Source organism: Fringilla coelebs (genome assembly GCF_963513975.1).
Source record: "Fringilla coelebs genome assembly, chromosome: 1".
In the NCBI taxonomy this organism is placed as follows: Eukaryota; Metazoa; Chordata; class Aves; order Passeriformes; family Fringillidae; genus Fringilla; species Fringilla coelebs.
In genome coordinates this window covers 119937991-119953763 of record NC_140028.1, presented here as the reverse complement: position 1 = coordinate 119953763, position 15773 = coordinate 119937991, and the positions used below count along the sequence as shown (strand labels likewise).

Here is a 15773-nt window from a genome sequence, read left to right as displayed (position 1 = left end):
GAGATGAGAGAAGGTTCAAATGGCTCATGCAACTGAAGAGCAGACAACTGTCATCTACCTGGGTACTTTCACCACATATTAGTATTTTACAGCTTCCCTATAGATCCCACTGAGCTTTATCAAGCCAGGATTCTAATTTACACCCACAACTTCATTTTGCTTTACCTGAGACAGAAAAATGGATTTCTATTATTTGGCTTAGAGAAATAAGAGCTGTTTTTTTTGTTTGGTTCAGCTTATGGAAATAATTGCATCTCCTTCAGAAAGAGGACAAAGAGCATTCATTAAAAAAAAAAAGGACTTTGAAACTGCATTGCCTGTTTTTTGAGTTATTGTTTGAGATCCTGATGCAAAAGCAAGCGAATTCAATAGCTTCTCAGTTTCAACAGTCTTTGGATCAGGTTCTAAAGGGTTATTCTTAATGTTCTTTCTAACACTGCATCATACTCAGACTGCAGAGCCAAAAAAAAAGGAAATAAGTTTATGCATTTGAATTTAGAATTGGATCTTAATTAGCATTCACTTTCAGCTTAATTTCAGTCACAGAAAGTTTTTATCCTTAATAGGGGAGCAAAAGGTAAGCTGAGCCATATCACTTCTCTAAATCTTATCCATACATCTTTCTGATAGAAGAACCAGTGCATGCACTGCCATCAGTACATGTAATTAGTGGCAGTATGCACAAAGAGGTATATCCTAACGAGACGCTGCAAAAATCTGTGAACCAGTTATCCGTATACAGAAGCACATGAAAAGATACTACAGAGTGGCATGATTATATCTGGGTGCCTCTGCTATAAAAAGCATTTGTATTACCCTTACTTCTCTGAATAAATTCAAATGACAGCCCCATTTCATTTCTTCATTCAGTCTGGAGGCCAGATGGCATTAGAATCATTTACTTCACCTTGTTGTGCTTAATTACTACAATCAACACACTATTTTCCAAATTAATCATAACAAAGTAATTTCATTAGTAACACAGCAGGCTGTTGAATTATTAGCATCATAACAGTTTGCAAACAATTAAACTTTATTTGAACCTTAAAAATTTGCAGAGTAGAACATTATTATAAGATCTAATGGCAGTACCATACAAATCCAGAACACGGCAAATAATCAAGTAAAACGCTGTACAATGTGAGAGTTACAATCACCTTTTCAAAATCTGCGCTCTCGCCATTCACAGAAAGGCAAGCACAATCTAAGTGAACAAATAAAATTAAGCAATTAGCATCTTCTACCTGAGTTTTGTTTAACTTGTATTAACTGAGGTTTTCTTATCCAAAAAAGGTTATGGAATTCGCACAGATTTAAAGTAAACCATTCATCCGTGGTCCATCGCTGGTTTATTCTGAGACATTACCAGTGAGGTTCAGGACATCTTTCACATTTTGAATTTAAGGCAGTTTATTTACTCACCCCTAGCAATAAGCACTAAGAAGGGGGAAGCCCTAAAAGAGAATTACAGACAAAAGCCGCTCGATGTCTTTGGTTGTCACCACCCAGGAGAGGCCGAGCCGGGCATCTCTGCCCCTCATCGCTTGGGTAAGGACTCCCTCTCCTGGAAAAACGGCAGAAGCGGCGCGGGACAGCACGGAGGGGGAAGGGGACAGGGACGGCACCGGGACCCGCCTCCGCCCGTCCCACGAAAATCTGCTGCCACCCAGCGCCGCGGCCGCGCAGCGCAAGGAAGGGCCGCGCCGGGGCCGCCCCCGCCCGCGCCCCCGCCCGCAGCCTGCGCCGAGCCCACGCTCCGCGGCTCGGGAGCGCGGGGAGGGCTTGCTCCCTAAAAAGTACATGGTGGTGGTGGTGGTGGTGGTGGTGGGATTCGGAATTCTGTAATTAATAAAAAGCCATTTCGGTGAGCAGATTTATGGCGCTGCCATGTTAACAAGGGAGAAGGAGCGTTTCCAGCCCCGCTATTAACGCTTCACATTCTGTACACAATCCACCAGTACGCTTGACAAATTAAAGTAGTAAAAGATCTGAAGACTATAATCTATCATTTTAATGCTTCACTGATAACACACAGAATCAATTCCAATGACTATCTTTTTAAAAAATTACAACAAAACTCGGTCCCGTTTGACGCCTATTAGAATTCAGTGTACCAGCAAGCACCATACATTAGCTAACACAGAGCACAACATCTTAGTTTACTGGAAGGATCCAAATCCCGAGTTCAGGCTGACGTTTCCTTTTAACCCACAGAGTCCGCGGGGTCCGCCTGAAGCATAAACAGCACAAGCAACTACACGGGGACCTGCACAGGCTCAGCAGCTCACAGGCTGGCCTGACCTGCCTCGTTGGCAGATTAAGGGTCTCACAAATCAACTGTCTGAGAGGACCCAAAAAAGTTGATCTTGCATGCTAATGGTAAATACATCTCCCAAAGAAGAGTATGTAAAGTATTAACTCTGACTTTCCCAACCACTTCTGCACAACTGGTAGTATTTTAGTGTACCTTTTTATGTTTCAGTCAATGTGTTTGAATAGCCACAAAGTCTGGCTCTTACACAAGAATGCAGGTAGCTGTTGCTAATCCACAGAGGGTGAAAATGAAGATCTCTGTTGCACAACCTGTATCAGAATTCCACATACCAGCAAGATATCCAGATTTGACTCTGCAAAAGTATCTGTAAGGTACAGGTAAAATATTTCACGCTGCCACAGACAAAAATATTTTTACCTGCAACTTATCTTGCATTGACTTAGCAAAAATTTTAGGGTTTAATAAATTTTCACAAATTTCCACAGAATTACCATGTCCAAGTCAGAATGGTACCACGACAGTATTACCACACAGGCCCATTTATTACATCAGCAAAACAATCAAATCTTCATTGTGTGTCAACAAAATAGCAATTAACAATACAATACTAAATATATGAGAAAAATGAATCATTGGCTAAAGCATAACTTAAAAACATCTGGAAACAGAATACCCTGAAGATCTGAAATATACATAAATTTCCCTCAACTTTCTGATAAAACTGTACAAGATGTACAGTGAGCAGTAAAAGGTTAATGCATGCATGAATTGAGTAAGAGTTTACTCTCAAAGCTCTGTGTAATTTTTCTGAATCTGCAGAAGAGGAAAAGATAGCAAAATTCCCTGAGAGAACACAAACTTACAGCTATACAGAGTGCTGGTAACATGTTTAAAAAAGAGCAACAGGCACTATATGGCTGCTTGTGCCCCATATGTTAATTACCATCTATTAATTTCCTAGCATTAAAATTCTATAAAAAGCACCTAAGAAGACTATTTCCATAAAGTTATGATCAATTATAGTTTGTAATGTTTAATGTACACGAGGCAACGATCTGACTACATTCGCTGAAACCGCAAAACATGTACAGCAGAGTCGTCTTCCAGAGGCTGGCTCTGTAAACTGCAGCTGCACACCACTCTTCATTTCAAGTGCAGATTTCTCCTGGTTAGGGAGAGGGAAGTTGAAAGTTCATCATTAACCAAAAAACCTAAAACATGCAAATCAAACCCTGTCCAAATATCCATCCCCTTCCACAGTTTTCTGCACAGACAGATAGATACGTATTACTAAAGTAACAAAACTAAATATAAACAACATCAATTTTATTTTTAAAAATTTTGGAAAAGGGAACACAGTTATTAAATATATAATCTTTTGTACCCTGTGGTTTAATATTTCATATAGAACCCCAGAAAAAAAAAAGTACTTTAATTGAACCTTCAATATATTTTGCCATAATCTTTATGTTAACAGGACTCCTACAAAGGTTCCAGGAAAGACATACTTATGAAACAGAGAACAAGGGAACATATAAGCCATTACAGAAGATTGGATTAAAATGTACTTACCCAGGCCTCTCAAATATCATACATCTCCATTATGTAGGCTTTAGGCACCAAGCCAATGGTTCCCTTCATTTCTCCTACCCACCAGCCAAATCTATTGTACTCCTAATTGAAAACAATACGCAGTATTAACCTTTAGTCTGATATAAATGCAATAGAGTTTTGTATGCAACTCCTTATGGATGCTTTCCCTTATATATAGTTATAATCATTTCAACTGAAAATTAAAACATTTTATCTTTTTGTTATAGGCATTCACATGCAGATAGGCAAAGGCAGAAGGTAAATTTTTAAAAGGCCAGGCATACTCAAGAAAATTTCTTAATTATAGCCATGCTTCTCTAACACCTACTAAAAATAGCTGACCTCCTTATCCTCTGTTCATCAAAAATACAAAAATTTTGTCTTTGTAACTAAAATCTAATAGCACAACATTGACATATAACAATCAACAGGGATTATTTTAGTATCACAAGCTAAACTCTAAGAAACTTACCATCAACTCATTTTAAAAACTACTTCACTCAAATGTGAAGGGAACACTATATATCTAATATATAATATCTTTCTATGGACAAAGTCTACTATTGCTTTAGGCTTGCAGAAAATTCTACAGCAGATCTCATATTCCTGACAGATGACTAATGTACTTCTGTTTCAAATATGTTTAGGCTTAGTGAGATAAAAATGAAACAAAATGAATTATAATCATTTAAAGAAAAAATATCTTCCAAAAGCAGTACTAAGTAAGAGTATTGCGGTATTGTGGTATATAATTATTGTAAAAATAAAATAATGTAATACTGATATGTAGTTATTGTATATTGTGTCATATAAAAGATATGAGATATTTTAAGATCAATCCTAACAATGGTTCAATAAATTGTAACAGCTGGAATTGCACATACACATATATTGAGTTACAATGAAGCATTATTAAAACAGAGACCATATTCAAAACTGAATGATTAGCAAGATAGAAATTACTTTGGAACAAAAATGCAAAATACAAAATACACAGACATCTCTGATAAGCAGCATCTGCTTCCTGCTACACTGCTCTCCTGATGAGAAGAGGAAAAGGCTCTAGAATTTTGAATTACTGGTCCTACTGAGATGAAGCTACTATTTTGAACTGTAGGTAAAGTTCTTTGGTTATAAATAGCCAAGTGGAGCTTAAGGGTTAATGGCGTTTCATTAGAGCCCGAGCTATAATGATTTTCTGCTGGCATATTTAGCCTGGTCAAGAGTTCTCTGGGGTCCTATGAGGTGCTTAGTGTACTCAGCTCTCTCTGAGTTTAACTATGATGGCCTGCTTTCATGTGGGCTTTTTTTCTTTTTTCTTTGCCTTTTTTTCTTCTTTTTTTTTAATGCCTGCATGCAAGCACCCACAGTTTTGTATTTTCTGATTGTGGAAGGGTGAAGATTAGTCTTCAATTAAACATTTTCTTCCATTGCTTAACAATTAATTGGTAATGTAAAAGATTCTATCCTACTATGCATGAAATTCTGCAGTAAGTGTGATTTAAAGGAAATCCACTTAAAAAACAGCAGGAAAACCTTCATTTGTTATGTGAACATGCAAACAAAAAAGCTGCAAAAATAATTCCACCTTCTTCCCCCTTCCACTGCAAAGCAGACTGCTGGGGATGGGTTTGGTCTTGAAAGTCTAGAGGTATCTGAACCTGATCTTCAGTACACACTGCTCTCCACAGAAGTTAATAACCTTTCCCATGAGGCTTCATATTACACCCCAAATCCTTAAAGGCGAAACAATACCCTGACACTGAGGTTTATAATCTTCCAGATCAGCCTGTTTAAAAATCTATCTCACAATACACTGTTTAAATATACAAACTAGATTTCGAGACTGAAGTGGGAAATTGCTGAAAGGAGCAGCACTCACGTATACTACTGGAATCTCAGCAATAAATCTCTCCAAGAGAAAGCAACAAAAGATTTTAAGCTGCTACACGGAATTCGCACAGTGACTGACAAGAGTGATTAAGCAAGTTTTGCTAGACATCAGCCAAAAAAACAAACAATACATGAAATGAGGGAAGTGGCTCAGTTAAGCAGTCATTAAACTGCATATGACAAATGGCACAGAAAAAGCTTGTGGATTACATTATCCATTGAAAATGTTCCACTTAGCAACACTACATGGACTTAGAAACAATTGTTTTTAAAGAAACAATTCAGATAGCTCAAATTAAAATTAAAAGCATGCTGCTCTTTTGAAAACTTTCTGGGTTTTGCTACTTACTAATACACCACTTACTGCTCTGGCATGAAGCTAAGTGAGAAGATGAAATGAATGTTGATGTAACAGACTAGTAAACTAATTTAAGGATTCACTGCAACCATTATACCATACACACAATATTGCAACACAGAAGCCTTTACTTTACATTACTATTCTTTGCATGGGTCTCAAGAGCAACATGAATCCCAATTAAACTATCTGCAGTCTATAAAGTCTGAACAAAAATATAATCCAGATACCTGGCTACCAAGAACATAAAACCTTAATATCTGGTTTTAGAATAATTAGATAGCACTCCTTTCTAAACTGATTGTAGAATAGACATTTCTCTTTAAAACTCCTAACCCCTCCTTCCTATCCTCAGTAACATGAAAGAGTGCTTAACTAGTGAGGCAGATAAGCAGCCCCCTTAGTCCTTTCTTGAAGTCACACATAAAATCCAAATTGATGTATTGTTTCTATCAATGTTATAAATTATAAACTCCTTTGCAGCAATATAATTTCATTAATACACTGGTTTTGTGAGGTCCATATGTCTATCACTGCTGCTTAAGGTGTGTAGAATAAAACTCTGAAGCCCACATTTGTGGAAAATAAGGATTAATACAGAAGATATGAATACAGTTAGGGGTTTTATATGAATAAAAAAGTTGGGAAACACTGTGCTTTTGCAAGCATCAGATTCATATCTCAGGTACCACTGGGTTTACCATCTGGCATCCCTCACTGCATTCAGCTCTTAATATCGCTGCTAACATAGGCAAGCAACTATACTTCAGAAGGACTGATAAAATAATGAAGAGTCCTTTAATCTACAGGAAACCATTGTAGTCAATTTATAAGAAATATTGCATCCCTTTGTAGGATGTGTAATTATTTTCTATTAATCATGTGCTATAAAGCTACATTATGTGGTTATTCTGTTATCACTAGAAAGAGGCCTGCAGTCAGCTCCTGACAATGTTAGGTAATTACTAACACAAAGCTTCTTTCTCCTTATGTAGAAACGCTATCAAGATCCAGAGGTGCTGTGATGCTCGCTGTATGAAAATAACTCTCCAAAGAAATTCAATAACTGTAAAATGAATTGCTCCAAGGCAAATAGAGGGATAGGGAGAGGGGGGCAGGGCCAGATCCAGCTGCCCTGCAATGAGGAGAATGCACAAGTGTGCGGCCACGCTCTGCCATGTGACAGGGAGCACATTTGCCATAGCAGGCAATGTTAGCAGGGCCGGGGGGAGGAGGGGGCCACCACAACCCCCCCTCCCTGGAAGACAAGCACCAGGGCAATGGAATATATTATGCCAAATAATATGAAACAACAACCTTAACAAATGGCCAAATGCTTTCTAAGCTACTTCTGCATTTCCACTGTCATAGAGTGGATTATTTTTTTTCCCCAGCAGAAATTTATGAACCAAAGTGAAGTAATTTCACAGGGCAGGAAGGAACAGGTTATGATTTAACATTTAACATGCTGGCAAAACACTCTGTACAGCATGTTAGATAGTGGGGGGTAAAAGTCCCATCAGGGTTTACAGGCTCCTTAAATGCTCTCAACTGAACACACTGTGAGCAAATGCTTCTCCCTGTCCCCATCCCACCCATTTCACTGCACTGATGTCCAGGTACCCATGACTTCATGAGACAGTGATCATAAAACCTTCTGTACTTGGGGAAAAACAATAGTTAGCAATACGCTCCCTGCTTTCTACAGATATCGTTTTAATCCAAGATTTTAGTCCCCTGCAGAAGACAATTTTGATATTTTGACATACGAAAAGATAAAATTTTTATACTTGAGGATTTCCAAAGCAGTTGCTGCCTTTAGAACAGCTCCTCTGCCTTTATGAGATTCTCCAGATTCTTTGCACCATATAAACTTTGACTGACTTCAGCAAAAGTTGAGAACATCTAGTTCTTGTGCAATTAGTCTCCATTGTTGAATACATATGGTATGTTTTTTCATGTTTGTGGGGTGGGTTTTTTTATTTGTTTGGTTTTAAAAAAGAGTTGGTGAAAAATTATCATTGTGTTTCAATGTCTTGAAGAAAAAAATGGAGTCATATTTTAAAAAACCACAAGCGAAGTATGTGAATTCAAGATTTTTCTCCTTCCTTCTTTTAGTGGCACTGTGAGTAATACTAACTCATGGGCTGAATACCTGCAAACTTTAAAACTGAAAAGCAAAACGTATCTATAGCCTTATTTGGGGTTAAAATAAGTAGCAGCTACTATCAAGCTAAATATGTGTCAGAAGCAGGGATAAATTTTTTGCAAAGAACATTCTACGGTGCAATTTTAGCAAGATAATATTTTAAAACATCTCCAATTCATCCAGGAGATTCATACTAGCTAAAAAGTTTTTAGAACTTCCTTTGGTGTAATTGTTGAATGATACACTATCAACCAGGGAGCAGTTTTGGCACAGAGCAGCATTTTCTCTAAAAGCAGAGAATGACAAATGTCTTAAATAACTGAATGAGACTTCTTCACAGGTAGTAGAGTTGTTTTAAGACAGCAATAAAATGGTCATCTTTAAAAATATAAGCACTAAATTTATTGTATGGTTGCGTTATTAGGTTTTATTTCCCACAATGACATGAGAGAAAATATACAGCAATTAAAGGCTTCCAATATAAATCAAAGTAAGCAGACTGAGTTCTGAACCAAAACGGCCCCCAGAAAACACCCTGGAACAATAGGAAGGCCATTTTATTTGCCATTAGACAACACATGGCCAACTTTTCTTCTAATCTGATAGGTAAAGGCTTACATATTATCAGTATGCAAAGCAACAGAGCTAGAGTCACTTGGCATTAGTTCTAACCAAACTTCTGTTTAAAGGCTTTCACTATTGTCTTTAGACATATGCTTATTGTTCTCCCACCCCCACCCGGAAAGACCAAAACTAAACAAGCAGGGAATGGGTAATGTACAACTGAACATTGCATTTTAGTTTTGATCAGAAGCATCCCACCGAAGTGAACCTCCCAAAGTTCCCACCTTCCCCCCACTGGCTCCCTTTGCAGAGCCTCCGTGCATACACACTACATTTATTTCAGATGAAGCTAAAATGGAAGATGAACTTCAATATGCTTCAACCATTAATATTTTCTCATTCCACAAAACCGGGCTGGGACATCCAAGAGCTTTGGAAAAGCGTGGTGTGGACACCAAAGCTCAAGCACTGAGTGTTTCACCCTGCAAATCTGCTCCTAGTGGTACTCCCTGTTTGCTAGAGGTGCCATTGGCAGTATGGCGATGGAATAGAAAGTATGGATCTCAATATGATCAGCCAGAAAACAGCCTGAAAAAACAGAACACTCAGGATTTTAGTTGCCTTTCATATCTTTTAGAAAAAGATTGAATAAGTATATTTTATTAAGATTATACAGAAAGTGAACAAAATGTTCACAGTGATTCTGAAACAGCTGCATGGTTACATTTCACCTTTATTTCATAAGCAGTAATCTGAGCTGTGGACTTTCTTTATCTTTTTATTAGGCAAAAAATACAGGTTGAGATGTGAGCATTTTAACATTTGTTGTATTGAAAGAAAAAAAATCTGCCACACGTGAAACCTACAACCACTGAATAGAGGGTAATCTAAGCACCAAGTTAACACTCTACTTTAATGAAAAAATCTGGAGCAAAAGGTTACCATAGATGAGGTTTCCATGAACCATAAATACCAGAGCAGCATGGTGTGCAACAAAATAATAACAAGGAGAATTCCAGTTTAAGATATAATTTCTGATTTTGAAGTATTTGCTATTTTAATACAAATATAAATAAGAAATATATTAAATTAGTTTCATGTTAAGAAATGTCAGTAATTCTACTAAGCAGGTTCCCACTAACAGATTGAGGTAAATTTTCACTATTACTTGCATTTGGCTGATGAAACTATGGAACTTCATAACACAAAACATACACCTAAAGCAAATTAACAAGTAATGTGAGTGTTGCACTTGCATAAATTGTGCATACAAAACTTAGGGAAAAAAATAGGACTACCTCTATCCATAGTTATCATTGTTTCTGGAAATTGATTTCTTGAGTAGAGCTATGGAAGATTTATAAAAATGATTGCTATACTATGGGCTGTTTTCCCATTTATCACATGGGCTTGAAAGCAAAGGCAAGCCCATAAATGAGCAGGAGTTAAGAGCAATCATCCTTTTAGAAAACAGGTCTACAAAGTATTGCATTTCTAACAGTCAATATTAACTAAGAAATGTTATTAACAAGTCTCTTTATCAGTACAGCTGTATTTTTCCATTACAAAATGGAATAAGGGTATATAGCTTTCTGAAAGTTCACATCATTCATAGCATGAGTCACTTGAATATTCAAGAATATTATAAATTACAATACTAGTAATAGTATATCTGTACAGATACATTGATCAATTAATCTGAAATGTTAACTACGTTTTCAAATAAAGTTAAGTACTATTGTGATAACTCTGTTCATTCTGTCAGAATAAAAACTCAACTTTTGAGGGAAACTTGATAGAAAAACTTAGAAAGAAGTTGTGAGACTTTTAGGGTTTTTTTGTAAAAGCCCACAGGACTGCTGCCACACAAAAGCCACAACTGACATGAATATTTAGAAAATAGCTTAAATAGTTTTTGAATACACCTTTAAAACAAGAAAAACATGCTTTTCCACAGTAACTGCACTAGTCAGGCATAAGCATCTCTGTTGTCAGACTATGAGCTCATGCTCATTGCAATAACACTGAGTTTTGAGGCTCATTTAAAAGCAAATTCTGGGGATTTGTCTTTGCATAATACTTAGCTATTTTAGGAAGTAAACACTGCCAAAATGAAACTATGCTCATTTGTCTAAAAGACATTTACCTAGAAACTTACATGTAACATATTGCCCCTCTTGCTGTATTTAAATTCTATAAATTCCCAAATTTGCTAAACTGTTTCATAATTACTTTGTTATACTAATGATCGCATTTCATGGATTCCCCCTAATTTCATGCTTTCCCCCTAATTTCTATACAGGTATAAGAAAAGCTGGTAAAAATATATTGCTTTGGCATAACTATTGCTGGGAGAGATGAATATCTATCTTATGACGTTCATCAGAGCAGGCCATACCATTTATATTTCACTGTAAAACAAAGAACTATTACATGTTGCACAAATATGCTCGATATTTTGTTAATGCTTCACCCTTCCTACTATAACACGGCTATACCCATACTTACTTCCTTATCAGCAAAATGTGATTTTCAAGAGTAATGTTCCTGGCTGACATATGATAGAAAGGCAATAAAGCCACAGCTAGGTTCAGCTGAAGCTGAATTTATGGCACCATTTTGGATGCATACACATCGCCCCCCTGTCAGTACCTGCATCTCTCATTTTCAACCACTAGATGGTGTGAAAAAATAAAAAAATTGCCTAGGAATCCTGCCGACAGCCACAAAATCCAAGTGTTAATATAGTGGATTAGAAAATATTTTAGAAGAAAAGTCTTGACCCACTTCGGGATGGTTAGGCTCACTTTTACTTTGGTTATATTTTCACTTACTGGACAAAGAGCTCATAAATGATTAGACCTTGAAACTGAATCAAGTGGAGGGTTAAGATAGATAATTCTCTGGCACTTTCCCCTGCAAGGACCCTAAATTCCAAGCTGACAGTAGCGGCCAACACTCATTTTTCTGACAAAGCTGTAACAATCTTTAAGTGGAACAGGGCTGAATTTTCTGGGTTGTATTTTGGAGCAGAAATCATTCCCATAGAGAGAGGCTCTATATATCTGGAGCAGCAGCAAGCCTGCTTCAAGGACCGATTATGGATTAATCACGGCATGGCAACAGGACTGTTGATATACAGAGGACAGCTTAAGCTACTGTTTTTCTATTTTGCTCCATTTTTTAAATTAAATTTCTCACTCTTTTGGGGAAGGAGTACCAAACAATTTTTTTCACCTACAAGCTGAAGATTAAGATTTTATAGTTGCCATAATGTACCCAGAGAGCACAACCCACAAAGAGGCCAAACTCATACAGTGGAATCCATTTACACATGGGCTTTTGGGGGGAGTGAGAGGGGGAAGAGGTGGTTATTTTAAATTAGTCCAATTCTTCAGTGCTCAATAACTGCTTGAAAGTTTGCCCAATCCACAAGCTTTATTCAGCCTTTAGTAATGCAATTCAGTTATTAGTTTAAGTGACAATGAAATACCTCAAAAGACATACATGATCAAATTAATATTAGTAATACATCTTCTATATTTTTATATAGGACTATCCTTCTATCCATAAATCTTAAATTTATTTAAAACAGAAGCTGTTACATTTATTATCCAGAAATGTAGTTAAAGGTATCGCAGAAGATTTAAAGCAATTGTGACAAAACTTAATTTGAAACTAGGACAAACAGATGCCTTTATCTTTCATGCACCTACAATGTTTTTTGTACTAAAATTACACTGAACGGCAATTAGATAGACACATATTTTATAAGTAGTTTTTTTCATTGAGAACTTTAAAAGCTCAGCTTTTTTTTTTTTAAATATGGGGGGAAAACAAATTTCCTCTGATTAGTTGTTCAATAGTAGACTTCAATGGACCATGAGATATATATTTTAACAGAGGTTTTGTTTGTGTTGGGGAGGTCAAGAGAAAATGTGAAAATTAACCAACATCAACATAGAACAAAACTTATACCTTTACTGTTTAATGCTAATTCAGATGAGAGAAATTATATTTCTCATTTGCTTTGCAAACAGAAATGTAATAAAAAATGCCCAAATCTGTCAGAGCAAACAAATTTGGAATCTGAGCTCTCAGAACAATAACAGTATACATACAAAGATGAAAGCATAGTTCAAAAAAACAAACCACCTTCAGTAGCAAGATCCCAAAAAAGTCAGAATCAGCAGAGTCAGGAATATAAAACAGGAAACAAAAAAAACATAACATACAAGATAACTTAAACTTCTACAAGGTTAACTTCTACAAGCAGAAAGTACATTGTCTCCTGTTAAGTCAGCTAACAAATGGTAGCCAAGATCTAACATGTAAATAAACATGCTTTAAAGTTAATTCCTGTTACATGGCTATGTTTTAATTGTGATTATAGTTCATTTGACAAAATAATTAATTGCAGTGACTATCTGATTGCAGACAAAGGATTTGAAAGGGAGTGCCAATTTCCCCCCACAGAACTGTGGGAATGTGCCCTTGTGCCATGGCTCTCTTCTTACAACCATGTAGCCCCAGTAGTGTCTCATACCTTGCTGATAATGTAGATAACGTCACCACGTTTAAATGTCAACTCATCAGTTTCATCTCCTGTGCAGTCCCACAAACCTTGATAGAAATTGGCATAATCGGTATTTTTGCTATCTGCAAAGAAAACAGCATCTAATTATAAACCAACCAAGACTGAGGATAACTAAAGTTACTCTTTAAATCTTCAAATAGTACAAAGCAATTTATTAGCACACATTTCTTATTCCTCTTTTCAGAAACAGCTCCTTCCTGCCATGAAAGCAAGTGAAAAATAAGTTTAATGTGCAAGCACTTCACTGGCAAGTTGCATCACTGAGAGACATGTAGCTACAGGTTTTCAAAGCATTTTTCAAAGCTGCAACCTAAAGTAGCTATTTTTCCTCTGCCAGTATATTTCTAGCAAGCCATATATGTATCCCAACTTGAAACTGATAAAACTGCTAGAATATAATTAATAACGATCAGTGAAAGGAAGCTAAAGTATTTTGTGATACACTCCCCCTCTCTCTCCTGTTCCAACAAAATTAAATAGCTTCTCTGAGAACCTCTGAGATAATCCTTGATTCTTCCTTCTGAAATATTGGAGAACTTGGAAACTGTTGCTGAAGCTGCATTTCAAAAATATTTGTGTCAGCTCCAGTTTAGGACATTAAGCCCTGGCTAAACGTGCAACTACACTACAGTCATAAACTCATCCTTCTAACAGCATAAGCACAATGGATGTGCTGTGTTCAAGCTGCCATACAGACCATTAACTGATTGATTATTTAGCACTCTTTGCTCTGTAATACGGCAATAACACAGTAATAAATGCTTTGTCATACATTTACAATACAGAGTACATCTACTGAAACACAGTGCTCACACACAGTTAAATACACTGGGTGCTTCTGTTGCACTGCAAACTATTTCCTGTTTTTAATTCCATGAGAATGGAGTGTGATGAGTTAATGCAAAAAGAATGTAAGCAATACCACTAAGATGACCGGTTACATTATGTATACACTAACCAGACAGAATGTATATGTACTAATAATTTACATCACTGGAAAGCTATCTTCTAATTCTGATAACATAAATATCACTGAACTGGCTGGATCAAGGCTGTCATCTTAGTTTTGTTATATGATCCTTGAACTGCAGGCTTGCTGGTTATTCCAACATACACCAGTTACATTTGCATGTCATTAGCACTCTACAGCATTATTTATAGTTTACAATTTTAACCATGATTGGTTCATTTTATTACCAAAAAAAAACTTCCTAAAATATCAAGTATCAGGAAATGGAAAGCATTACACTATAAAAGAATAGTGGTATTCAACTTGTGTTCTTCTCTATTTTGGCAAATACTTAGATTTGAATTTTAATATTATCTGTATGAGCGAGAAGAGCTTATTTTCTCTTTCTCCATTTCAGCCTGTGTTCTGTGCTATCTTGTTTGGGTGGCAATACTGTCATAAGGCCAAATAATCACAACCTTCAGTTCAAAGCTGCTATGCCAGTTATCCACCATTTAATTTTCCATTAACTGGTGATTAGGATCTACGACTTGCTGTGGAGCACTAGGGGGCGTTCTGGCTGCCACAGCCCAAAATCTTCTGTCCTCACCCCAAAAGCCACAATTGATACCCATATGAAAGTTTACAGTCATTCAGAAATAAGAGATTTGGTTATTTGAAAATGCACAGATATTTTAACATGAAGGCATAATCAGTATGAAATGTTACACCTCCAGTTTTGGCCCTTCCTATTTTTCACCTCATGATTCACCAATTTAGCATTAGACAATTATAAACAGTAACACAAGTTAGCACAAAATTAATTTATTATAAATATTAAATCATAATCTCTCCTTGGTCATTTCTTACTATACTGGTCACAGTTCCCAACTCTGTGTCATAAACAATAATGTAAGTCCATATGAGAAAAAAAATAAAAGAACTATTTTGGTATATCCCACCTCTCAAAACTTTCATCAGTTGGCTTATTGATTTTGTTTAAAACACATTACTCAGGACTTTTACTTCTTCAGAACATCACTGAAAGAAATCATGACTTTCCACATTGACCTTTACCACTTTGAGCTCTGCTCTTACCTTTATGTGCCTGAAGTCACTCCTGTTAACACTTAAGTGAGTTGCAACAGAAGAGACTCAACAGCAGGTGAGACATGTCTCTCCTTTTATGTTCATCATAAGCATTTAATTAAGTTTTAAAGTGGAAAGCAACTCAATTAATAATGTGAACACACTGGAAAGATGCATTTTTAAATAAGCTTATTGCAACAAGGGAGATTCTGACCAAAGACTAACCACAGCTCTGTGCCCTCATTTGTGAATTCAGCATAAGATAGGGTTGTTTTAATCAGAAAGCCACATTTTCCAGAAAAATAT

The 15773-nt window shown here is 36.5% G+C and overlaps 1 protein-coding gene across 1 annotated transcript in view; it reads right to left on the bottom strand.

Moving 5' to 3' along the window:
- Positions 1 to 2697: 2697 nt before the first annotated feature.
- The window catches only part of SKAP2 (src kinase associated phosphoprotein 2), a 118449-nt gene continuing 105373 nt past the window's right edge, over positions 2698 to 15773 (bottom strand). Inside the window, exons 11-13 of the mRNA XM_084204745.1 lie at positions 13379 to 13491; positions 3848 to 3949; positions 2698 to 3440 (exon numbers count right to left, since the gene is read on the bottom strand). Of these exons, the coding sequence (XP_084060871.1) occupies positions 3857 to 3949; positions 13379 to 13491 (206 nt within the window). The 3' untranslated portion in view covers positions 2698 to 3440; positions 3848 to 3856. The remainder of the gene's footprint in view (positions 3441 to 3847; positions 3950 to 13378; positions 13492 to 15773) is intronic.